Source organism: Odontesthes bonariensis, chromosome 14 (assembly GCF_027942865.1).
Source record: "Odontesthes bonariensis isolate fOdoBon6 chromosome 14, fOdoBon6.hap1, whole genome shotgun sequence".
NCBI lineage: Eukaryota > Metazoa > Chordata > Actinopteri > Atheriniformes > Atherinopsidae > Odontesthes > Odontesthes bonariensis.
In genome coordinates this window covers 28137936-28156118 of record NC_134519.1, presented here as the reverse complement: position 1 = coordinate 28156118, position 18183 = coordinate 28137936, and the positions used below count along the sequence as shown (strand labels likewise).

The following is an 18183-nucleotide window of genomic DNA, read 5'->3' as shown; positions in this document are numbered from 1 at the left end:
AGTGGACAACAATGGTATTGCGTTTTATGAACTAGTGTGAGAAATGACCGTTAATACGTTTTTACAGAAACATTTTTATTATTTGAAACAACATTACCATTCACTTTATACCATAATATTACAAAAAAAAAAAAAAAACAATATAATGTGAAACCATGTTTTAGAGCCTTGGTGTTTGTCTCTAATATACAGTTATAGAAAGCTATCAGCCATTACACAGTTTGGGAAAGTTCCAGCAGTGAACAACTGAGGAAAAAAACAACAAAGCAGTATATTTACAATATCTCACTTTTCTTAATAACCTCAGAATCAAGTCTTTGTACAGCTGAGATCAACTCAAAAAAGTAAGTTTTAACATCATCTCCAACACTTCTATCATGTATGTGGTACAAATGAGCATCAATAAAACACTATGAACATCCCGTGTGGACGTAAGCTGTATAAGAGACAGTTTAGTCCTCCAGGTTGTAGTTGGGGTTAACGACCAGAACAGCTTCTTCTTCTGTGCCTTCCGACTCTGAGCCCTTCAGCCCCCCCTGAGACAGTTCGATGAGGATGTGATCCTGCAGAGACAGATGGATGCCGAATTTGGTGTAATTGGACACTTCTGAATTTGTAGAAGACTTCACATCACTTTTTTTTTTGCAAAATGTCAACTCACATAGTGAACCAGCCTGTGGATGACCTTCTCTATCAGACCCTTCTTGTTGATGAGCTCCTCCTCGGAGTCGATCTCCGACTCCAACTCCTTCAGATACCAGTTAACCACTGCCGTTTTCTTCAGCTCCTCCTCTTCCTCAGCTGTGACAGAGTGACGAAAATGGGAACAATAAAAGCGATTAGGATAGCGACTCACCGATTACAAAAGGCAGGAGGAGAAAGGACGCGATTTGAGAGACAGAAGCAGAACGGCCTCCTACCGTCCTCTGCTCTGCGCAGGTGAAGCACCAGCAGGTTGGAGATGCGTTTGTACTCGGAGAAAGACAAGCGGACGGACGGTTTGGGCTGGCCGCCAGGCTCAACGTGCCCATTCACATCGTCTCCATTAACATGACCATTAATGCCGTCTACATGACCGTTTACTCCATTTGGAACATCGTTGCCTACAGAGAAGTAAAAAGCAGCACATTAACACTTTTTGACTACATTTTGAATCTACACATGCAGGAGGGTGCGTTAGGGCCACCGTACCTTCCTCCTGCGGCTGCTCCTCCTCCTCCACTTCATCTTCCTGCTCCAGGTTGATGTCAGGCGTCTCCACTCTGATGATGGACTTGTTGAGAAGACGGAAGGCTTCCTTCACATGTTTGGGCTGCACCTGGAGCCGGAAAGTGAACGGGTTAGACCTCAGTTGTTTGCGGAACGTACGGTGCTTGTGAGGGGTTGCGTTTACTGTTACATTAATAGGACTTCTGGCACCTCCTCATATGGTTCTTTAGCGGTTCAGGCAAGTGAAGCTGAATTTTAGGGCAGCTTGACTGCATTTAATAGCATTTAATTTTTGTTCCGAGTACAAATAATTGAATCTATTTGTTTCAACATACTTCATCACAGCAGTGCATGCGGGCCATGGCCTCCGACAGGCGGATCATGCTCTCCAGCTGTCGCACCGTTATCCTCCAGGCAGACTTGGACACACCCCCAGAGGTGTCACGCTGGCGGAGACGCTTGTACTGCTCGACGATGAATTCCTCCGATTCACTGGAGATCTGCGAGGGTAAAATATACACACACGGATTATAAATATCCAGACCCGTAGTCTGAAAGCAACTCAAAGCAACACTAAACATACATGGATGCTTTTTGGGGTTTTTTCTGTGGTTCTTGTGATCAAATCCATGAAGCTACGGGGGTAGGAAAACACTTTTTATAAGGTAAGAGTGTCACTGCATGAAGAATCTCGGACACACACCTTAGGTTTGAATTGCCTGGCAAAGAGAAGGTATCTGCGGATCTCATCCAGAGAGTACAGTCTGTCCACCGACTCCTCCACACGCGAGTGCAGGTCCACGATGCGCCTGGCGATGGCGTAGTCTGTAACCTGCCATACACAACACTGCATTAATGAGAAGCTAAAAAAGAAAAAAGATCAACCTCATACGGTTAAAATACACAGTAATGAAAAATAATATCAAATAAAACCGCATCCGATGTAAGCTTGGACTGTGTACACGCGTACCTCGTTACAGTCATCCACCAGGATGAAGAAGAGGTCGAAGCGGCTCATGATGGGGGCGCTCAGGTTGACGTTCTGCTTCAGGCTCTTGCTGCGGTCGTAGCGCCCGCTGACAGGGTTGGCGGCAGCCAGGATGGACGTGCGAGCGTTCAGAGTGGCCTGATGGAGACGCAGGGAAAAAAAAAAAAACAATCTGCTTATTCTCATGTGGGACAGAAACTAAATCTGATACATCTCGTGCTCGTGTTGGGAAACGAGCGTATCTTCTCTCCAAACTTCTGAGGTTTCTCTTGACCGACACGAGGCGATGGAAAACTGACTTGAGATCATCTGGGAGGCGTATGAATCTGACGTGCGTTACCTTGACTCCAGCCTTGGTGATACTGATCGTCTGCTGCTCCATGGCTTCATGGATGGCCACCTGGTCCTTGAGGTCCATCTTATCAAACTCATCAATGCAACATACGCCCTGAAAGCGAATGTGGCTGTTAATGGCACAGAATACGGCGACGTGTGTTCGTCAGGGTCTTTTTTTTCTTCTTTTAAACTCGTGACACTCACGTTATCTGCGAGCATCAGAGCTCCGGCCTCGATGACAAACTCGTGCGACTCCTCGTCTCGGACCACAGCTGCCGTCAGACCTGCAGCGCTGCTGGCTTTGCCGCTGGTGTACACCGCTCTGGGGCTGAACTCCTCCACGTGCCTGTACGCACGGATTCACATTAGTCATCAGTCTGTGTGACGCGGTGGGATTACTAATCCGAGTGCAAGATATATATAAATTATTCTAACGGCAGATCACTTTTAGAGCTGAGTTTTTGTTACATACTTCAGGAACTGGCTCTTGGCAGTACTCGGGTCTCCAACGACGCAGACGTTGACGTCTCCTCTCAGCGAGGTTCCCTCCATGGTCGTCTTGGGCACACCTCCAAAGAGCATCAGCAGGATGCCACGCTTCACCTCGTCATTGCCTGCACGAGCGGTCATTTTGCAACATTTAGCTGAAGAGTCACAGCTTTCACAGGCTTCACTAAGGCAGAGAAAAAGGCTCAGCGGAGGTCCGATCACTGACCGTGGATGGTGGGGAAGAGGCTGGTGCAAAGGTTGTGGTACAAGTTCTTGTCCTGGCTCATCTCAAACACCTTCTCCCACTCCTTCTCGGTCATCTGGCTCTTGATGCTCTCAGCAGTTTGCTCCTCATCCCGCAGCTCCTTGCCACCAAACTAGAATAAAAACAACATGACGCTGTAGTTCGGTACCGCGCCTGTTTGGGACTTGCCTTGCGCGTTAGTTTGCGGCGAGTGTTTCTTACTCGTGGGTTGGTTGGGGCCACGTTGCAGGCCAGAAAAGCCAGTCTGTATGACAGCTCTCTGACTCCCAGAGCCTTCAGTCCCCTCAAACCCTCTGACTCAAAGCCCTGCCGACCTCCTGGTACTCGGGTACTGGTCTCCGCTCGTACACCTGGAGAGATAACATCCATACAGATGGTTGAAACGGGTCAAAATGCAGAACTACTAATGAAATAAAGTGCTTTATTGGTTGGGATTTAAACCGTACCAGGAGTGCTGAGCTGAGAGACATCCGGCACGACGATGAGGGTCCCGGTGAAGTCACAGCGGTCTCCTGCCTGAGCCATCTCCACGGCCTCCGCCCTCAGGATGATCTCCAGGGAGCGAGGGATTGAACCGCGGGGCAGCTCCGCCTGCGTCTCCTGAATACGAACCTGAGCACACAAGGGTCACACATCAGCGGCCCCCTCTCATTTACACAGAGACATACTCGCCCTCGGCCTCAGTTACCTTCTGAAAGTCGATGAACTTGGATTTGTGCGTGTCGAGGTGGAACCGGGAGCGGTTGTTGCAGACGGGGTTTCTGCAGATAGTCGGTGGGGAGTATTTGAACTGCTGAGGGACATCTTTGATCAGAGCCTGGCAGTCCATGCACAGGAAGGTCCCACTCACCTGCAACCACAGAGCGGGTAGCATCTCATCAACAAAAACACAAAAACTCAACAATAGAACAGGCGTCACCGATCTGTCGACGCAGCGGACTCTCTTACCAGCTCAGGGTGGACGGGGTGCGTCCTCACCACCTGGCCGCTGATCTTCACCAGGGTGCCGATACGCATGGAGGACAGCTCACGGATCCTACATTATACACACGATGAAGATCACTCTCATACCTTTTGCGCAGTGATTTACACTGAAGCCACTCGTTTTAAGCTTACTTGTGTCTGGTCGGCAGATCCTCAATGGCAACGTAGAACTCTTTGTTGAGAGGAACGTTCCCGTGATCTCGAGCAAAGTTGCGCACTGCCCGGCAGAGGTAAGGATACACTCTGAAAACACACAATTGCTCGGTTTAATGCTCGCATTATAACGAATGGAAATAGTGGCTTCATATTCTATGCCTACATCTGTACCTTCACAGGCCGTTTCAGTGTGCATGGCAGTAATGAGTAGAGATGGGGACTCGAGTCAACTTGAGTCGCTGTTTTGATGACTTGTGACTTGACAAAAAATAAAAGACTTGACTCGGACTTGGAAGTTAAAGACTCTGGACTTTACTTGACTTGACACACGATGACTTGAATAACTTGAGTGTTATTCAGTTCATGTTTTCAGTTTGAATATAAAATTAATAAATTCATTTAAAAAATAATATCAATTAGGAGCGCAGGCTGAGAATGGCGTCATGATTGGATCGCTACCCTGTCAATCAGTCATGCCCTCTCTACATACCGTACGTGTTTATTGGAGAGACCCGCCCTCTGATATCAGATATGCATCAACATGTCAGCAGGAGGGGGACCGAGAGTCGTTGTCTTCGGTTTTCGTAATCACCATTTTGACGGCAAAAGATGAACAGCACAGTGTAAGACATGCAGCATCAACATCTCGGACAGCCAGACGACTTCGAACTTTGTTCGTCATTTGAAAATCCATTCTGACCAGTAAGTGCTTGTCAAATTAGCTAATACTATCCTGTTAGCCTAGTCTGTAGTCGGTAGCTTGTCTGTCCTGTTGGGATGCAAATAGGGGTATCCTCCCTGCACTTTTTCCTGTCGCATCGAGAGCTCTTTCAGTGCCAGCCTCAAGTGCCCCAGTTGAAAGGGTCTTCAGCCACAGTGGGATCATCATGAGGCCACATTGTGCTCGGCTAGCAGACAGGACCCTCTCAAATCTTATATTTTTGCAAATGCAATACTTTGTAAAAAGGGAATGACTTATTGATATACTCTGCAGACAGACATGTGAAATGCGACAAAGTGTAATGTCGTATCCTCGCTGTGAGGGAATCTTTTTCTAAGAACAATAAGCTGTCACCTGTTTTTTCTATGGACTGAATGTTGAAAATTGAACTGCTTAGAGCTCTGGTGTCTCAAGATGATACAGAAACATACAGATGTTTCTGATGCTCTATACTGTAGTTCTTTCAGATGATTTTTATATGTTTGCCTTTTTTCTTGTTGATTGCAAGGCAACTAAAATACTAAACACTATTGGCAGAAGTGACCTTGTTTAGATTGAAAGTCATCAATAAATCATTTTATGAAGTCATTTCTGTTTTGTTTGATTCCATGATGTATTTTACTGATTTTCAGTAATTACAATGCAAATCCAAATTATTGTCATATTTTTTAAACAGGTTGGACACATTGGCCAATGATGTGTACTGACAGTTACTTACATCTCGTCTTTTCACTTTATTAAGATCAGATTCTGCAGGGAAAATTGTAATAATAAGGTGACTTGACCTATTACAGGACTTGACCAAGAAAAAAAATACTTGAGACTTTCACATGTGTGACTTGGTCCCATCGCTGGTAATGAGCTTAGCAAGAGATGTTCATGTTTTGCATGAACACTTGCACTGCACATTTCAAACAGTAGCAGGACTAAACAATTGATAGACGTGATTTGAGTATGGAGGGGGCTTCAGAACAAATTACAGCAAATCAGCGCTGAGGAACACGCGGAGGTTGTGATGCAGCAGTGGTCAGGACCTGTGGACCCTGTGGTGGGCTCACCTGTAGTACTCCTCCTGGATGGTGGTGGCCAGCTCCTGATTGAAGCCCTCCAGGTCTATGAAGCTCACCAGAAGAGTGTTCCTCTCAGGCCTGATCAGCTCCTCGGCCTCCTGGACATACTTCACCTCCCCATCCCCGGTCTGAAACCTAAGCAGCACAACACCGTTAGATACAGTCTAATACGAGTAAAACAACCAACACAGCACTGGACCCGTAGAAAGTCCGATCCAGAAGTGTTATCATGCACTCGAGTCGTCGGCAACGTGTCACGGCCGACGGCAATACAACAACGCCTGTTGCTGGTTGACTTACTCCTCAAGGAAAGCCTGAAACAACTTTTGGCATTTTTCAGCCAACTCGTCCTTGACCATGGCTCCGGCATTCTCCGCGGTGGCTGTAGCAACATCCATGCTGCGAATTGCGGTGATAGAGTCGGAAAGTTGTGCAAATTTCTGGACCGGACGGTTCCTCACCAGACACACAGCACGCTGACGTCCTGACAACGGAGCTGCGTTTCGCGCGAAAAGTGAGGACACGTGACATTTGGCGCGCCGCTCGCGACCAATCTGCGGTGCAGTGCAAATATTCTCCGGTTCAGTAGCCAATGAGAGGAGACGACGGCATGTGACGCAGAGCTCTTCTCGTTTCCTGTATCAAAACAATAAAGAAAAAAAAAAGAAAAAAAAACGAAAAAAAACAGTAAAGTTGAGCCAAAAAAAAAAAAAAAATGACGAAGAAGAGTGAACTGTGGCAATATATCTGTAGAGAGAAAATATCTTTTTTTGAGAAACACATTCACTGTCGTAGTTAAGACGAAGTGAACAATACACATAAGCTTCGAAAGAAGTGAACAGGGCCGTTTTCAGACATAATTAAAGTCGTGAAATCATTGAAACACCCCGTGGAAACACGAGCTTTTTGTAATATTTTAAAGCTGCAATAGTTCTCCAGACTTGCTGAAGATCTTTCAAATATTTTCTTTGGACGTTGGCTGCTTTCTCACTTATTTTCAGCCTAGTCCTTCTACATGACCATCTTCAGAGGAGTGTTTTTTAAGCTGCTTCACACTGATGAATCATCCAAACATTAAAGGAAACAAAAACACAATTTATTCCCATTCCCTTTGACGCGTCTACAGAAAAACATAACACAGATTGACATGCATGAAATAAAAGTAATGCAATTTGAGGAAATTGCACAAGTCGAGTCCAACATAAGAAGTTTCAGGTCTAAAATACTATCTAGAGCAGATGGACAGTAGCTATCTGAAAGTGATGTCCTGAAAAGAAAGGAGAAAAATCCAGTTAAACCTGACACAGGACCTGAGAGATGCATGGACCTTCAGTTGATCCATCTACTGTTGACCCAAGCCTCATCAGAAATGGTCTCCATGGAAGGGAGCCTGTCAAGAAGCCATTCTTAAGGAAGGAAAACAGGGAGAAAAAGCTGAGCTGTGCCAAATGACACAAGAAGTGGACTGAAAATTAGCGGCAACAGGCCTTGTGGAGGGATGAATCCTCCGCAGAGCCCGGACCTCAACATTATTGAAGCAGTGTGGGATCATGTTGACAGAAAACAAAACAAAAGTCAGCCAACAGCCAAAGAAGAATGTCCTTCAAGAATCCTAGAGAACTATTCCCGAAGACGACTTAAAGAAATGACAGAAAGCTAATTTAAGAGGGTTTAGAGTGTAGAAAAATAGAGCTGGTCATTCAAGCTTATTGAAATTGTACAAACTCTGTTTCTGCCTTATCTACTATATTTCCATTGATGTTTACACGTGATTCATTAAATGGCTTCGCTTATTTCCTGTTTTCCTGACAATATATAAGGAAATGAGAGGTGGCTAAAGACTTTTGCACAGTACTGTAGGTAAACATTTGGAAATGTTATCTTTATTTGAACAATACTGAAAGAAATAAGCGAATAAATGTCTTTTAAGAATGATATTGACAATATAATCAGTAGGAAAGCATTTTCTTGAGGGGAAAAGGTCAGGATGCCCCAAATTTCAGTATTACTTCAAATGCCCAGAATTGCATTCAGGTATACTTTGTCAAATACAAATCGTTTAAATGTCATAACAGAAATTTTAGGAAGAGCCTGAACATTTAGTTGAGTTTGCTCCTGCTTGTATTATCACTTTGGCAAGGAGACCTACGGGAAGAAGATTGTAGATGCATAGGAGTCTACGAACGGCTTTAAAAAGATCTCCAAATAATTATTAATCAGCCATCTCACTGTCCCAGGAAGAAATTTAAAAGATGGGAACATTTAAATTGACTGCCAAGTTTGCCTAGTCAGTCCATTACAGCATGTTCAGAGCTGACCGCAAAACGATTAAAGAAGTCTCCAACAATCCTAGAATACCATCACCAGACTTACAGGAAGTTCTCGCCATGGTTGATGTCCAAGTACATGCATTTACCATCAGTAAGAGACCACACAAGGTTGAGCTTCATGGGAGGTATGCAAAGAGGAAACATTTACAGTCAAAAACAGAACATCAGGGCGAAACCGCCAGAGCACAATGAGCTTTTTACAGAAGACTCAAAATTTTTAATTAAAAATCAAAGACTTCTTTACTGTATCAGAGCATGCTTGAGGAAATTACGACACCATATATCCAAAAAATTGAAACTGAAGCAGAGGTGGATCATGCAACATGGCCCAAAATGTTCGAGTAAATCTATGAATAAACGGCTGAGTAGAAAATAAATGGATCTGGGTCAAAGTGATTTAAAACAGGCTGTGACTCCATGACAGCCATTCCAGTCATTGTTGGAGAATGGTACACGATTGTAAGAAAAGTTTTGTTAAGGTATTTTAATTACTGCAAGTGTAAGCAGAACTTTACTGTGTTGTATCAGGAAGACATTAAGGCTGATTGTCATATTGGTTCCCAATCCAGGGGTTAGGCCTTTCCAAAGGTCCAAAAATGGATCAGGATAAATGAGGAAATGACAGAAAACAAAGTTTCTTATGCACAGAATTAGACAAGTCATCTTTGTATTTAGTGAACTATCAAGTGATTTGCCAGTGGTGATCCTAAAATGTTTGTCAAAATGAAACCATGTGGATGCTTTAAAAGGGGAATCGTGATTCAGAGGAACTGCTAACAGCTCATAGACGTCTATTAGAACCCTCACACCTGTTTTTTGTTTGCTTTGCAGATTGAAAAAGTTACAAACCACATCTATAAATGTCACTTTGTAATCTATATACAAAGTGTGCAACAAAGTTTATGCGACAAGCATACTCTATTTATTAGGTGTCTGATATTAGTACATGAAATCCTGTCAGAGAAAAGTGGCAAAGAATCTCACAGTATATATATATATATATATATATACTGTATATGTAAGTCATTATAAATGATAATTGTAGTAAATAACAACAGTTCCAGAGTTGCTAATTGTTTATAATGCAGCCATTTTTACATTTAATTTATGACTGGGAACTACAAACTGGGAAGAGTTGCAGTTCCAGATTGTGACCGTTAGATGGCAGTGAACGCTCATATCTCCGTCTATAATTTCAGTTCTAAACTCGGCCTACATCAGGGGTGACAAACATCCTACAGTGGGAACGCGCCTATCATTCTGGCTGAAACCACTTGAAAAACTCCACAGGAGCTTTTTGTTGTGATGTATTGCCAGGTGCTAAAGTTGAACTATAACTATATATTTAATGGCAGTGTATATAATCGATTTCTACACATGACCCCTCATATATTTGCAGATGATATTTAAAAGTATCAATAGCCATAAACATGTTTATCATACCTGGTGAAGATTGCAGAGTTACACTGTAGTTTCACACAGAGAGCAGAGTGAGACAACTCCACACGACAGACAAATGTTTCTCTGTATTTGTTTGATGTGCACAGTTGTAATAATTTTCATTTTGTCATTCCTGCTTGATATTCTGCAGATATAGTGGGGGTGGCTGCATATTTGTCCATTCATTTTTTACGTTTTATGCATCTGTGCAGCTTAGAATGCAGTTTGTTTAGTCTTTCTGTCTTTCTGTTTTTTGTATGTTTTTTTCCTGATTGTTTCCGGTTTTTATCCCAACGGTCTTAATCCGTCCACGTTGCAAATAACCAGTCTAACTTGCTGGTCTGTCTGCCCGGCCACCGTTGTCGCACTTTCATGGTGGTTGCTTTGTACTTTGTACCTTCATTGTATTGCTGAGAACAGCAGCTGTTATCATTTTGAACACAGATCAGTTCTAACCGCTGCAGTGAGTCCACAGTTTCATCAGTGGAAGAACAGGAATAATTGCAATCCGCCGTTCAACTGACCCCTGCAGATTCAACTACCAAATTCAACTACCAAACTCCTTGACATTCATTGGAGAGCTTTTGTCTAAAGCTTTACATGAAGATGTTTTTTTTCACAGCATGTGGGATGTGTTTGACCCCTGAATGAGACGGTTTAAGAAAAAGTGAGAAACCACATGATGATCATGATGATGATGACACCCTAAGTCGTTATAAAGAGAGGGATATCTCAAAGTTTTACCTTCTGGCTTTCAGACAGAAGGCAGCCAACTAAAAATAAAACAGAGTAAAAAAAAAAAGTGCAGTTAGCCTCAATGGGCAACCCTCCCAGGACCATCTGGGAGGCTAAACACTGATTTGCTGCTCTGCAACGGGGATGACTGTTTCTGATTTTTCTCCCCCACATCATTCTCACGCCTACACCTGCTGCGGCCAATACAAACACTGTTGGCAGGCTATTGGTTTCACCTGTCACATTGTATGAACCCACCAGGAACAAAGCAGGAAGTTATTGCAGGCCATTTGGATGCAACCCAGTCTCTTTATTTCTCCTTTTGTCTTGACCTCTGGCGTTCCCACAATTGTTCAGCAGCAGGAAGCTCAGTTTGTCTGAATATGAGGGGACCCGACCATCTGTAGGCACACACACACACACACACACACACACACACACACACACACACACACACACACACACACAGACAGATACATACTCACACGAACCAACATCAGAGCCAAGTATGGTGTAGCAATACAAGCAGCATTAAGTACCCAAAACATGTATAAAGGTACAGTTATGTTCTACAAATGAGAGAAAAAGCGTTGCACTGAGTAGTAGTAAGATGCATTCAGATTCAGACAAAGGAGGCAAGTACAGATAAAACACTGCCTGTAGTTACACTCTTGTATACAGACTCGAACCCTGCTTGTGCAGTAAGAAAGCTTTGATGGTGCAGTTTTGTGGTCACAGGTGAAAAACAATACAATGGGTGCAAACATTATTAAGAGAAGAAGGATATGAAGATAGAAAAAACATTTTCAAAAGAGCTGTTTCCTGGTTTGTTTGTATTCAGTGAGTGACACATCATCATTGTCTTGGCAGCAAAGTCCCGTGCTCTAAATCTGAAACTAAACTGGGTAAACAGAGCAGGAATTACAACCTTACTTGTCCACAAATCGCCAAATTCAGATCACCACACCGGGGCCGTTGTTTTAAACATAGCGACAAGACCACAAAGTAGTATTCTCAGGACAAACAATGGGTTTTCCCTGACTGGCAGGGTCAGTAAGGAGACCTCACACTGCACTGAAACAATCGAGATGTCAAATAGTAAATGGCGTATGCTTGGCCAGGCTTTATTGGAGTGGATGAAGAGTGTACTGAACTAAAAAAAAATCGGAGATTGAGCTCCCCTAATGCGGAAACGGACATGCGGAAAAAACACACATGACGTCTAACACATAAATGACTCTGATTTGGAATTTCAGATTTGATTAAAAGTTTAAGTACAAGCTAAAAACCATAGCTGTGTCCATATGCTGTCCAAGTGTTGGATGAGCAACGGTCTGCAAGGCATTGTTGGTTGAGGTCAGATAGTCAAAAGTGAACTCCTGTTGTCTTTTCCTTCAGTCTTGTCCTCAACCTTGTTGGAAAATGCAACGGGAATCTGATCACACTTACACTAAGCTGGGATTTGGGTCTGCATAAAACTACAGATGTTCAGCGTCCAACAAAAGGTGCTTTGGATACCTCATCAAATGCAAGTATGTATACACACACATATATATATATATATATATATATATATATATATATATATATATATATATATATATATATATATATATATATATATATATATATATATATATATATATACATACATGATAAGGTTAGTATGGTTACCCCAGTTAGGTTTTAAGCATACTCTTTTTTAGCTGTATATTGGGTAGCTGCCATTTTGTTGACCATAATTGACTCCTGATTAAAACATTTGATGTTTCTTGTTGGTTTCATTGCATTCTGGACTTTTTACGCATTGACTGAAAAACAGAGATCTGCAGCATAAAGAACGCTAAACGCTGAACTCATTCGCTTTAGCTCAGTTAAGGAGTGTTGCCTTTTTTAGTTATGTGTGTTTGTGTCCATTTGTTAGGCAGTCTGTTGAAACAGCAGAAAAAGAAACATCAGTGCACTAAAACATCTATTAAATTGTCCCTAGTGATATCAAGGGAAGTCTAATAAAGTCTTCACAGGAAAAGAGTGAAGTTAACATGAAAACATTTTATGATGGTATCATTTGGAGAAAGCAGCACAGAGACTCAGACAGACAGAGATTCTCAGGTCAGTTTATTCATCTTTTATCTGTGTTAAGGTGCTGATCTATTTTACAGGCAGAGTTGTGAAATGGAATGGCAGCAGTCTTAGTGCTATGCTGAATGATGCGCTTGGTAGTTCTCGTTATCGAAAACATCTGAAGTCTATTTTAGGTGGAACGATGTTCAGATTCAGTGACGGGTGGAAGGATCCGAATCAGAGAGAAATACTGAGACTTCAAATGACGGAAAAGGAGACAGTAGCACATTGAATGAGGCTTAAAAACTATGGAAGCAACATTCAACATTTCTTCTTCAATCATTTTCTGCTATCTCCCTTCTCCAAATGAAATATCCACCCATACTGAGGCTGATGACACCATAAGCCACAAGATGACAATTCTGCCACTCATCCTCTGGAGACTATCTGAGATTATCTGTCCATCATTCTTAGCAATCCATTGTTGTTGTGACGTTGCAGACTGGGTGGCAGAGATGGACAGACCCTATTTTTCTCCGTCTTTCTTTTTTCTTTAATTTGTTTGACCTTTTCAGAATGATAAGACGATGGGTGCAGGTCGAGCTCAGAGGCTGTGGGAGACTAAACGCCAGGAAAAAGCGTGATATTGTTCATTTACTTGTTTGACACACACCTGGTTATATGTGACGCTGAATGAGACCTGATGAGAACGATCCTTCAGTGTTACTGGAGCCACAGCTCTCTGTGTTGGTGGGTTCAGAGCTGCTTGTATGTTTAATTGTTTTAGCTGCTTGTTTTTCCTAAAATGAGCTGCAGGAAGTCTTTCCTGTTTTGAATACACTATGAATAGAAGTGAATTGTGTGTGTGTGTGTGTGTGTGTGTGTGTGTGTGTGTGTGTGTGTGTGTGTGTGTGTGCGCGCATGTATGTGCATTTTCTTTTTTTTTCTTTTTTTTTGTGCATGTATCTGTGGATGTGTTGAAGGGGGGTTGGGGGAAGGAAGGAAGGATGGCGAAACTGAAAAGGCACCAGGTAAGTGTGTTTTCCACATACACTTATATATACATATGTTTCTATACGTATACAAGCCACTTCATAGCTGGATATAGTAGTATCCACTTACAAAGAGTCAACCTTTCTTTGTGGCATTGAGCTCTCTCTCTCACACGCACAGCTCTCCTCTTCATCTTCTCTTCGTCCTCTCATGGTTGCTCCAGGAAACAGGACACAGTAAACTTCCAGCTTCTGTTTCTCTCACTTCCAAATGGAAGTAGGTATGTGGGAAGAGCTGTTTTGTATGTGTGTGCATTAACGTGCTGGAAACGAACCCCTTCATGCTTCCTCTTCTCTCACGTAGAAGAAACAAAAAATGTTTGTATCGTCAACATAAATCTAATTTACACCCCCCTCAAAAAAAATATCTCACGCACACAGACTGAAACACCTGGCTATTGCACATCCTGACTCAGGCACGGTTTCATCTTTCGAAAGATACGTGCTGTGTTCACGCTCTGGATCAGTAAATACAGATGCCACACAGCTGAATGATAATGAATACAGGAGACAAGCTGATGGTTCATAAGATTATACACCTTTCTGCTATTTTGTCCCCCCTCTCTGATCTCACATTGTGAACGATTGGCTTTCCACAAAACACGGAAAACGACAAGTTCCTCAGTACTGTTTCCAAAGGACAATTATGATTTGAAGTTTAAGAAAAGGGCAGCTTTTCACTGGCAATTAAAGAGAAATATCTTTGATTCAGGCTTGTTGTTCTTCCCTTTCCACCTTTCCTGTTCCTTTACAGTGTGTTTTTTGTGATAAAACGCCTTCATCCCTTCTGTCATTATTGAGCTTGGCACGGGACTGGAGATATTTGTGCATTTAGGAGAGTTGATAATTCTTATCGGAGCTTGTAAGCGTGGCATTAGCTGCGCTTGAGTGATTGAAGGGCAAGCCGGGAATTCTCAGTTTCAGTCAGGAAGCAAAAAGAAAAAAATACAGAGAAGCACAAACATGAGTATTTAGTGTGTTTTATTACAAACATGTACAACATGTATATGAGCACAGTTGCATATCAACACTATTTACAAATGAAGAAGAAGAAGACAAGTCATGGTCCAGCAGACTGCTCCTTTTCTTTTTATCAGATACTTTGTGTAAACTTTCTGTCATATATTACAGTATGTACAGTACGCACAAACACACACACAGGGCAGCATTACAAGGAGACACTAGCTGGAGTGTAAACTGGATGACTCGGACTCTGTGGTCGTAGAGGTCCCGGGGCATCTCCGGGGTAAAACCTTCAAACTTGAAGCCCGACTCAGAGTGAGGGCTCTGCGGGCTGAACTCTTGAATCCGGCCCCGAGGAATGCGTAGAGTAGCGGGTTCAGGCAGCAGTGTGCGTATGCCATGGGCTCAGCCACCGCAAGCCACAAGCCTAAAGCAGCCTCCAGTCTGCAGCTCCGCGGCAGGACCTCCAGGCGCAGCAGAGCGTCCACAGAGATGCCCGTTCCATAGGGGAGCCAGCACACGAAGAAGCAGAGCACCAATGCGATGGTGGTCCGGACTGCCCGCCGCTTCTGCCTCTGGCCCCCCAACGGGCCTCGTGTCAGCCTTGTGACAATGACACAGTAACACACAAGGAGGACCAGGCCGGGGATCACCAAACCCACCAGGACCAGCTGCAGGTGGAAGACTGAAACCCAGAGAGGGGCATTATCTGCAGGGTAGAATCGCTGGCACAGAGTGGATCCCTCTCCTCCTTCCTGAGTTCGGGCAAATATCAAATCTGGCACTGCCAGCAGGCCAGAGGGGAGCCAAGCACCTGCAGACAGGAAGAGGATAAAGAGAGGTAAGGCACCACAGGTGTGAGGTGTCAGAGGAAAAGAGACGAGAAGGCAGATCAGTCTTTAGCTACCCACCTACATACACCAGTCTGTGTGCCAGCAGCTGCCTCAGACCACCGGTGTTGGTGTCCGTGGCTCTGACGACTGCCAGGTAGCGGTCCAGGCTGATGAATGCCAGGATGAGCACGCTGCCGTACAGGTTGACAGTATAGATCACATGTACACCAACGCAGGTGGCTGCTCCAAACCGCCAATCAGCCAGGGCTGCGTCTACTGCCCAGAACGGGAGCGCCAGAACGAAAAGGAGGTCAGCAGCAGAGAGGTGGAGGCGGTACCGATCCGTGAGGCTGCACTTAGACCTTCAGAGAAAGAAAAGAAAAAATCCAATCATTCTCATGGTCACTTCTTACCTCGCACTACAAATGTCAAAGCTCCCAACGTCAATCCTCTCAATCCTCACCTGCGCTGACAGCCCAGAACTATGACCACCAGGCCGTTTCCTGTGATGCCCAGGATGAAGATGAGAGAGTAGACCACAGGAAGGAAGACCTGCTGAAGCTCAGCTGTCATCAAGTGTTCCACATCACACGGCTCATCTAGTTCCACTCCCTCCTCTCCAGAGCCAGAGCCAGAGCCTGTCTCATTGTCGTAGTCAAAGAAGATATGCTAGAAAGAGATGGCAGAGGATGATGAAGGAAAAGGCACTCACATATTGGAGAACTTCCATGAAAGCTGCAGTGTTTGGCCAGACCACCCTTACCTCATAGTAGGACATGATGGAGACAGTGCTTCTCCCTTCTTAGTAGAGTGAAGCTGAGACTTCAGTCTGTGGGGTTTTATAGTTGTGTCCATGCTCCTCCCCCAAACACTCCAACACATCTGTGAGCCTGCTGAAACCTTTTTCCTGTTTTCGAGGTGTCAGGTGCTGATAGTGGATCTATCACAGGATACTGCGTCGTCATGTGTGTGCGTACGTGCGTGCCGTTTGAATTGTGTAAACCCTGAGACCTCTGCTTTGTAGTCATCAGGACCAATTGGCAATAGGAAAGAAAGCCAATGAGAATCAGACAATGTAATGTGCGTGTTTGTGTGTATATATTTCCAAACTCCACGCTTGGTTAAATGAGGACAAGCAGCAGGAGTAAGAGTTCCCACCGGAGTGTGAACCTACTCGTCCTTTGTGCGTCACTAAGCATGTTCATATGGTCTCGTATGGGAGACACACAAGGACACGTAGAGAGGAGACAGAGTTGTTTTTTCTTTGAATGAATGTGAGATGACTATCAGCCTTCCTCTGCTCAGTTTTGGTAAACAACAGGCTGCGAGACTCCTTCTGATCTTTCTCTGTCAGTGAAGCATCAAGTGTGTGTTTGTGATATCAGTGAGTCACTTCAGAGCAGCTAAGAGTCGGTCTCAAACTCAGGTCTCAACACTTTGAAGCAAGAATGAGCCAGCAGAGTAATCGTGGACTTTTACGGTGCTATAATTCATTTCTAGCATTTTCTTTAATAAACCAATTTAATGAAAGGATCAAATCTGAAAACATGAAAAATCTAATTCAGATGAAAAACATTCAAAACTGAACACAGATAAAGGTTGAACAATGAAAAGGGAAATGTTATGTGGCCCTGCTCCTCTGCGTTTTAAATTTGACTAATAACGTTCCAAAAGCCCTTAAAATGTGCTCACATTGTTAATGGATTATATCCCTCTCTGTCATCTACGACTGATGGAAACTCGAGCGTCTCAGCGGACACATTTCCTGACTGTTCTGACTTTAAATCCCCATCCTCTCCCAATTCACTAATCCCCAAAGTAAACAGTAAATCTACTCTAGAAAAACTGTTACAAGTGTCAAGACTGAAACCCCGGGCCCTTATCTGCCTCTCACTTTCCCCACCCTTCCTCAACATTCACCAATATCAGCACAACCATCTCAAAAAATAACAATGCTGTCTAAACTCTGCAGTTATTTTTTGGGGGGGGGTGGGGGGCATGTGGATTGATGTAAATAGTCCTAATTTTGGGCAACATGAAGCAACATTTTCCACATAACCTCAAATGGAAGAGGCTCCCGCAGTGATCTGCTTCAACTCAGCAGGAGCAAACTTTTTTTTCTGTTTGACGCTTACACACAGGGGTCACACAGCTGTAAACAATCACCTTGATTAAAAGCTGTATTACGCAGAGCTGTGCCAGCGCCCCCCCCCCCGCTTCTGTGAAACACTCATCGGTGAGCGTAGATCACACCTGCACCTGTCCTGCTGCGACTTGTCTAACGTGTCCTGATAATGAGAAACACATGCTCGGGTGACTGTTCAATTCAATTCAATTCAATTTTATTAACAGGACAGTGTTTATTAATAACAGTACACCTGTAACATGCCAGAGTTAGCCAAAGGCTAGTTTTAATCTGTTGTCCTGGTTGTACAATGGCACCCTAAAAAAACATGGAAAGTTAAATCAATAAAATCATCAAAAATTAAGAACGACATATTAAAACAGTGTAAGTTCCTAATAGAGAGAGCAACAATGATGGTAGGAA

At 43.7% G+C, this 18183-nt stretch overlaps 2 protein-coding genes across 4 annotated transcripts; both read right to left on the bottom strand.

Annotated features, from left to right (window-relative positions):
- Positions 1 to 85: 85 nt before the first annotated feature.
- Positions 86 to 7605, bottom strand: mcm6 (minichromosome maintenance complex component 6). 3 transcript variants are annotated; one of them, XM_075483873.1, is made up of 19 exons: positions 7529 to 7605; positions 6519 to 6854; positions 6207 to 6353; positions 4404 to 4514; positions 4236 to 4323; positions 3976 to 4137; positions 3734 to 3899; positions 3489 to 3637; positions 3249 to 3399; positions 3006 to 3147; positions 2738 to 2879; positions 2538 to 2645; positions 2180 to 2335; positions 1913 to 2041; positions 1545 to 1709; positions 1192 to 1318; positions 921 to 1103; positions 662 to 801; positions 86 to 563 (listed from the first exon to the last, which is right to left on the bottom strand). In XM_075483873.1, exons 1-19 carry the CDS (start codon positions 7558 to 7560, stop codon positions 453 to 455), a joined length of 2745 nt encoding a protein of 914 aa, XP_075339988.1. In that variant the 5' UTR covers positions 7561 to 7605; the 3' UTR covers positions 86 to 452. The 3 variants fall into 3 exon arrangements, with proteins under 3 accessions (XP_075339988.1, XP_075339990.1, XP_075339989.1); XM_075483875.1 differs by having other exon boundaries at positions 6680 to 6854; positions 7529 to 7588; XM_075483874.1 differs by having other exon boundaries at positions 6680 to 7584.
- A 7198-nt stretch (positions 7606 to 14803) lies between these two features.
- On the bottom strand, positions 14804 to 16521 carry LOC142398393 (C-X-C chemokine receptor type 4-like). Its single transcript, XM_075482370.1, has 4 exons — positions 16399 to 16521; positions 16099 to 16304; positions 15714 to 15997; positions 14804 to 15616 (listed from the first exon to the last, which is right to left on the bottom strand). The coding sequence occupies exons 1-4, from the start codon at positions 16411 to 16413 to the stop codon at positions 15021 to 15023; spliced, it is 1101 nt and encodes a 366-aa protein (XP_075338485.1). The 5' UTR covers positions 16414 to 16521; the 3' UTR covers positions 14804 to 15020.
- Positions 16522 to 18183: the final 1662 nt, after the last annotated feature.

Coding starts and splice junctions, on each gene's coding strand:
- mcm6 (XM_075483873.1), bottom strand. CDS start 7,560: ATGGATCAACTGAAGGTCCATGCATCTCTCAG. Junction 3,638..3,733: donor CTCTCAGCTCAGCACTCCTG/GTACGGTTTAAA, acceptor TTATCTCTCCAG/GTGTACGAGCGGAGACCAGT. Junction 564..661: donor TCCACAGGCTGGTTCACTAT/GTGAGTTGACAT, acceptor CTGTCTCTGCAG/GATCACATCCTCATCGAACT.
- LOC142398393 (XM_075482370.1), bottom strand. Junction 15,998..16,098: donor GTTCTGGGCTGTCAGCGCAG/GTGAGGATTGAG, acceptor CTTTCTCTGAAG/GTCTAAGTGCAGCCTCACGG. Junction 15,617..15,713: donor ACACAGACTGGTGTATGTAG/GTGGGTAGCTAA, acceptor TCCTGTCTGCAG/GTGCTTGGCTCCCCTCTGGC.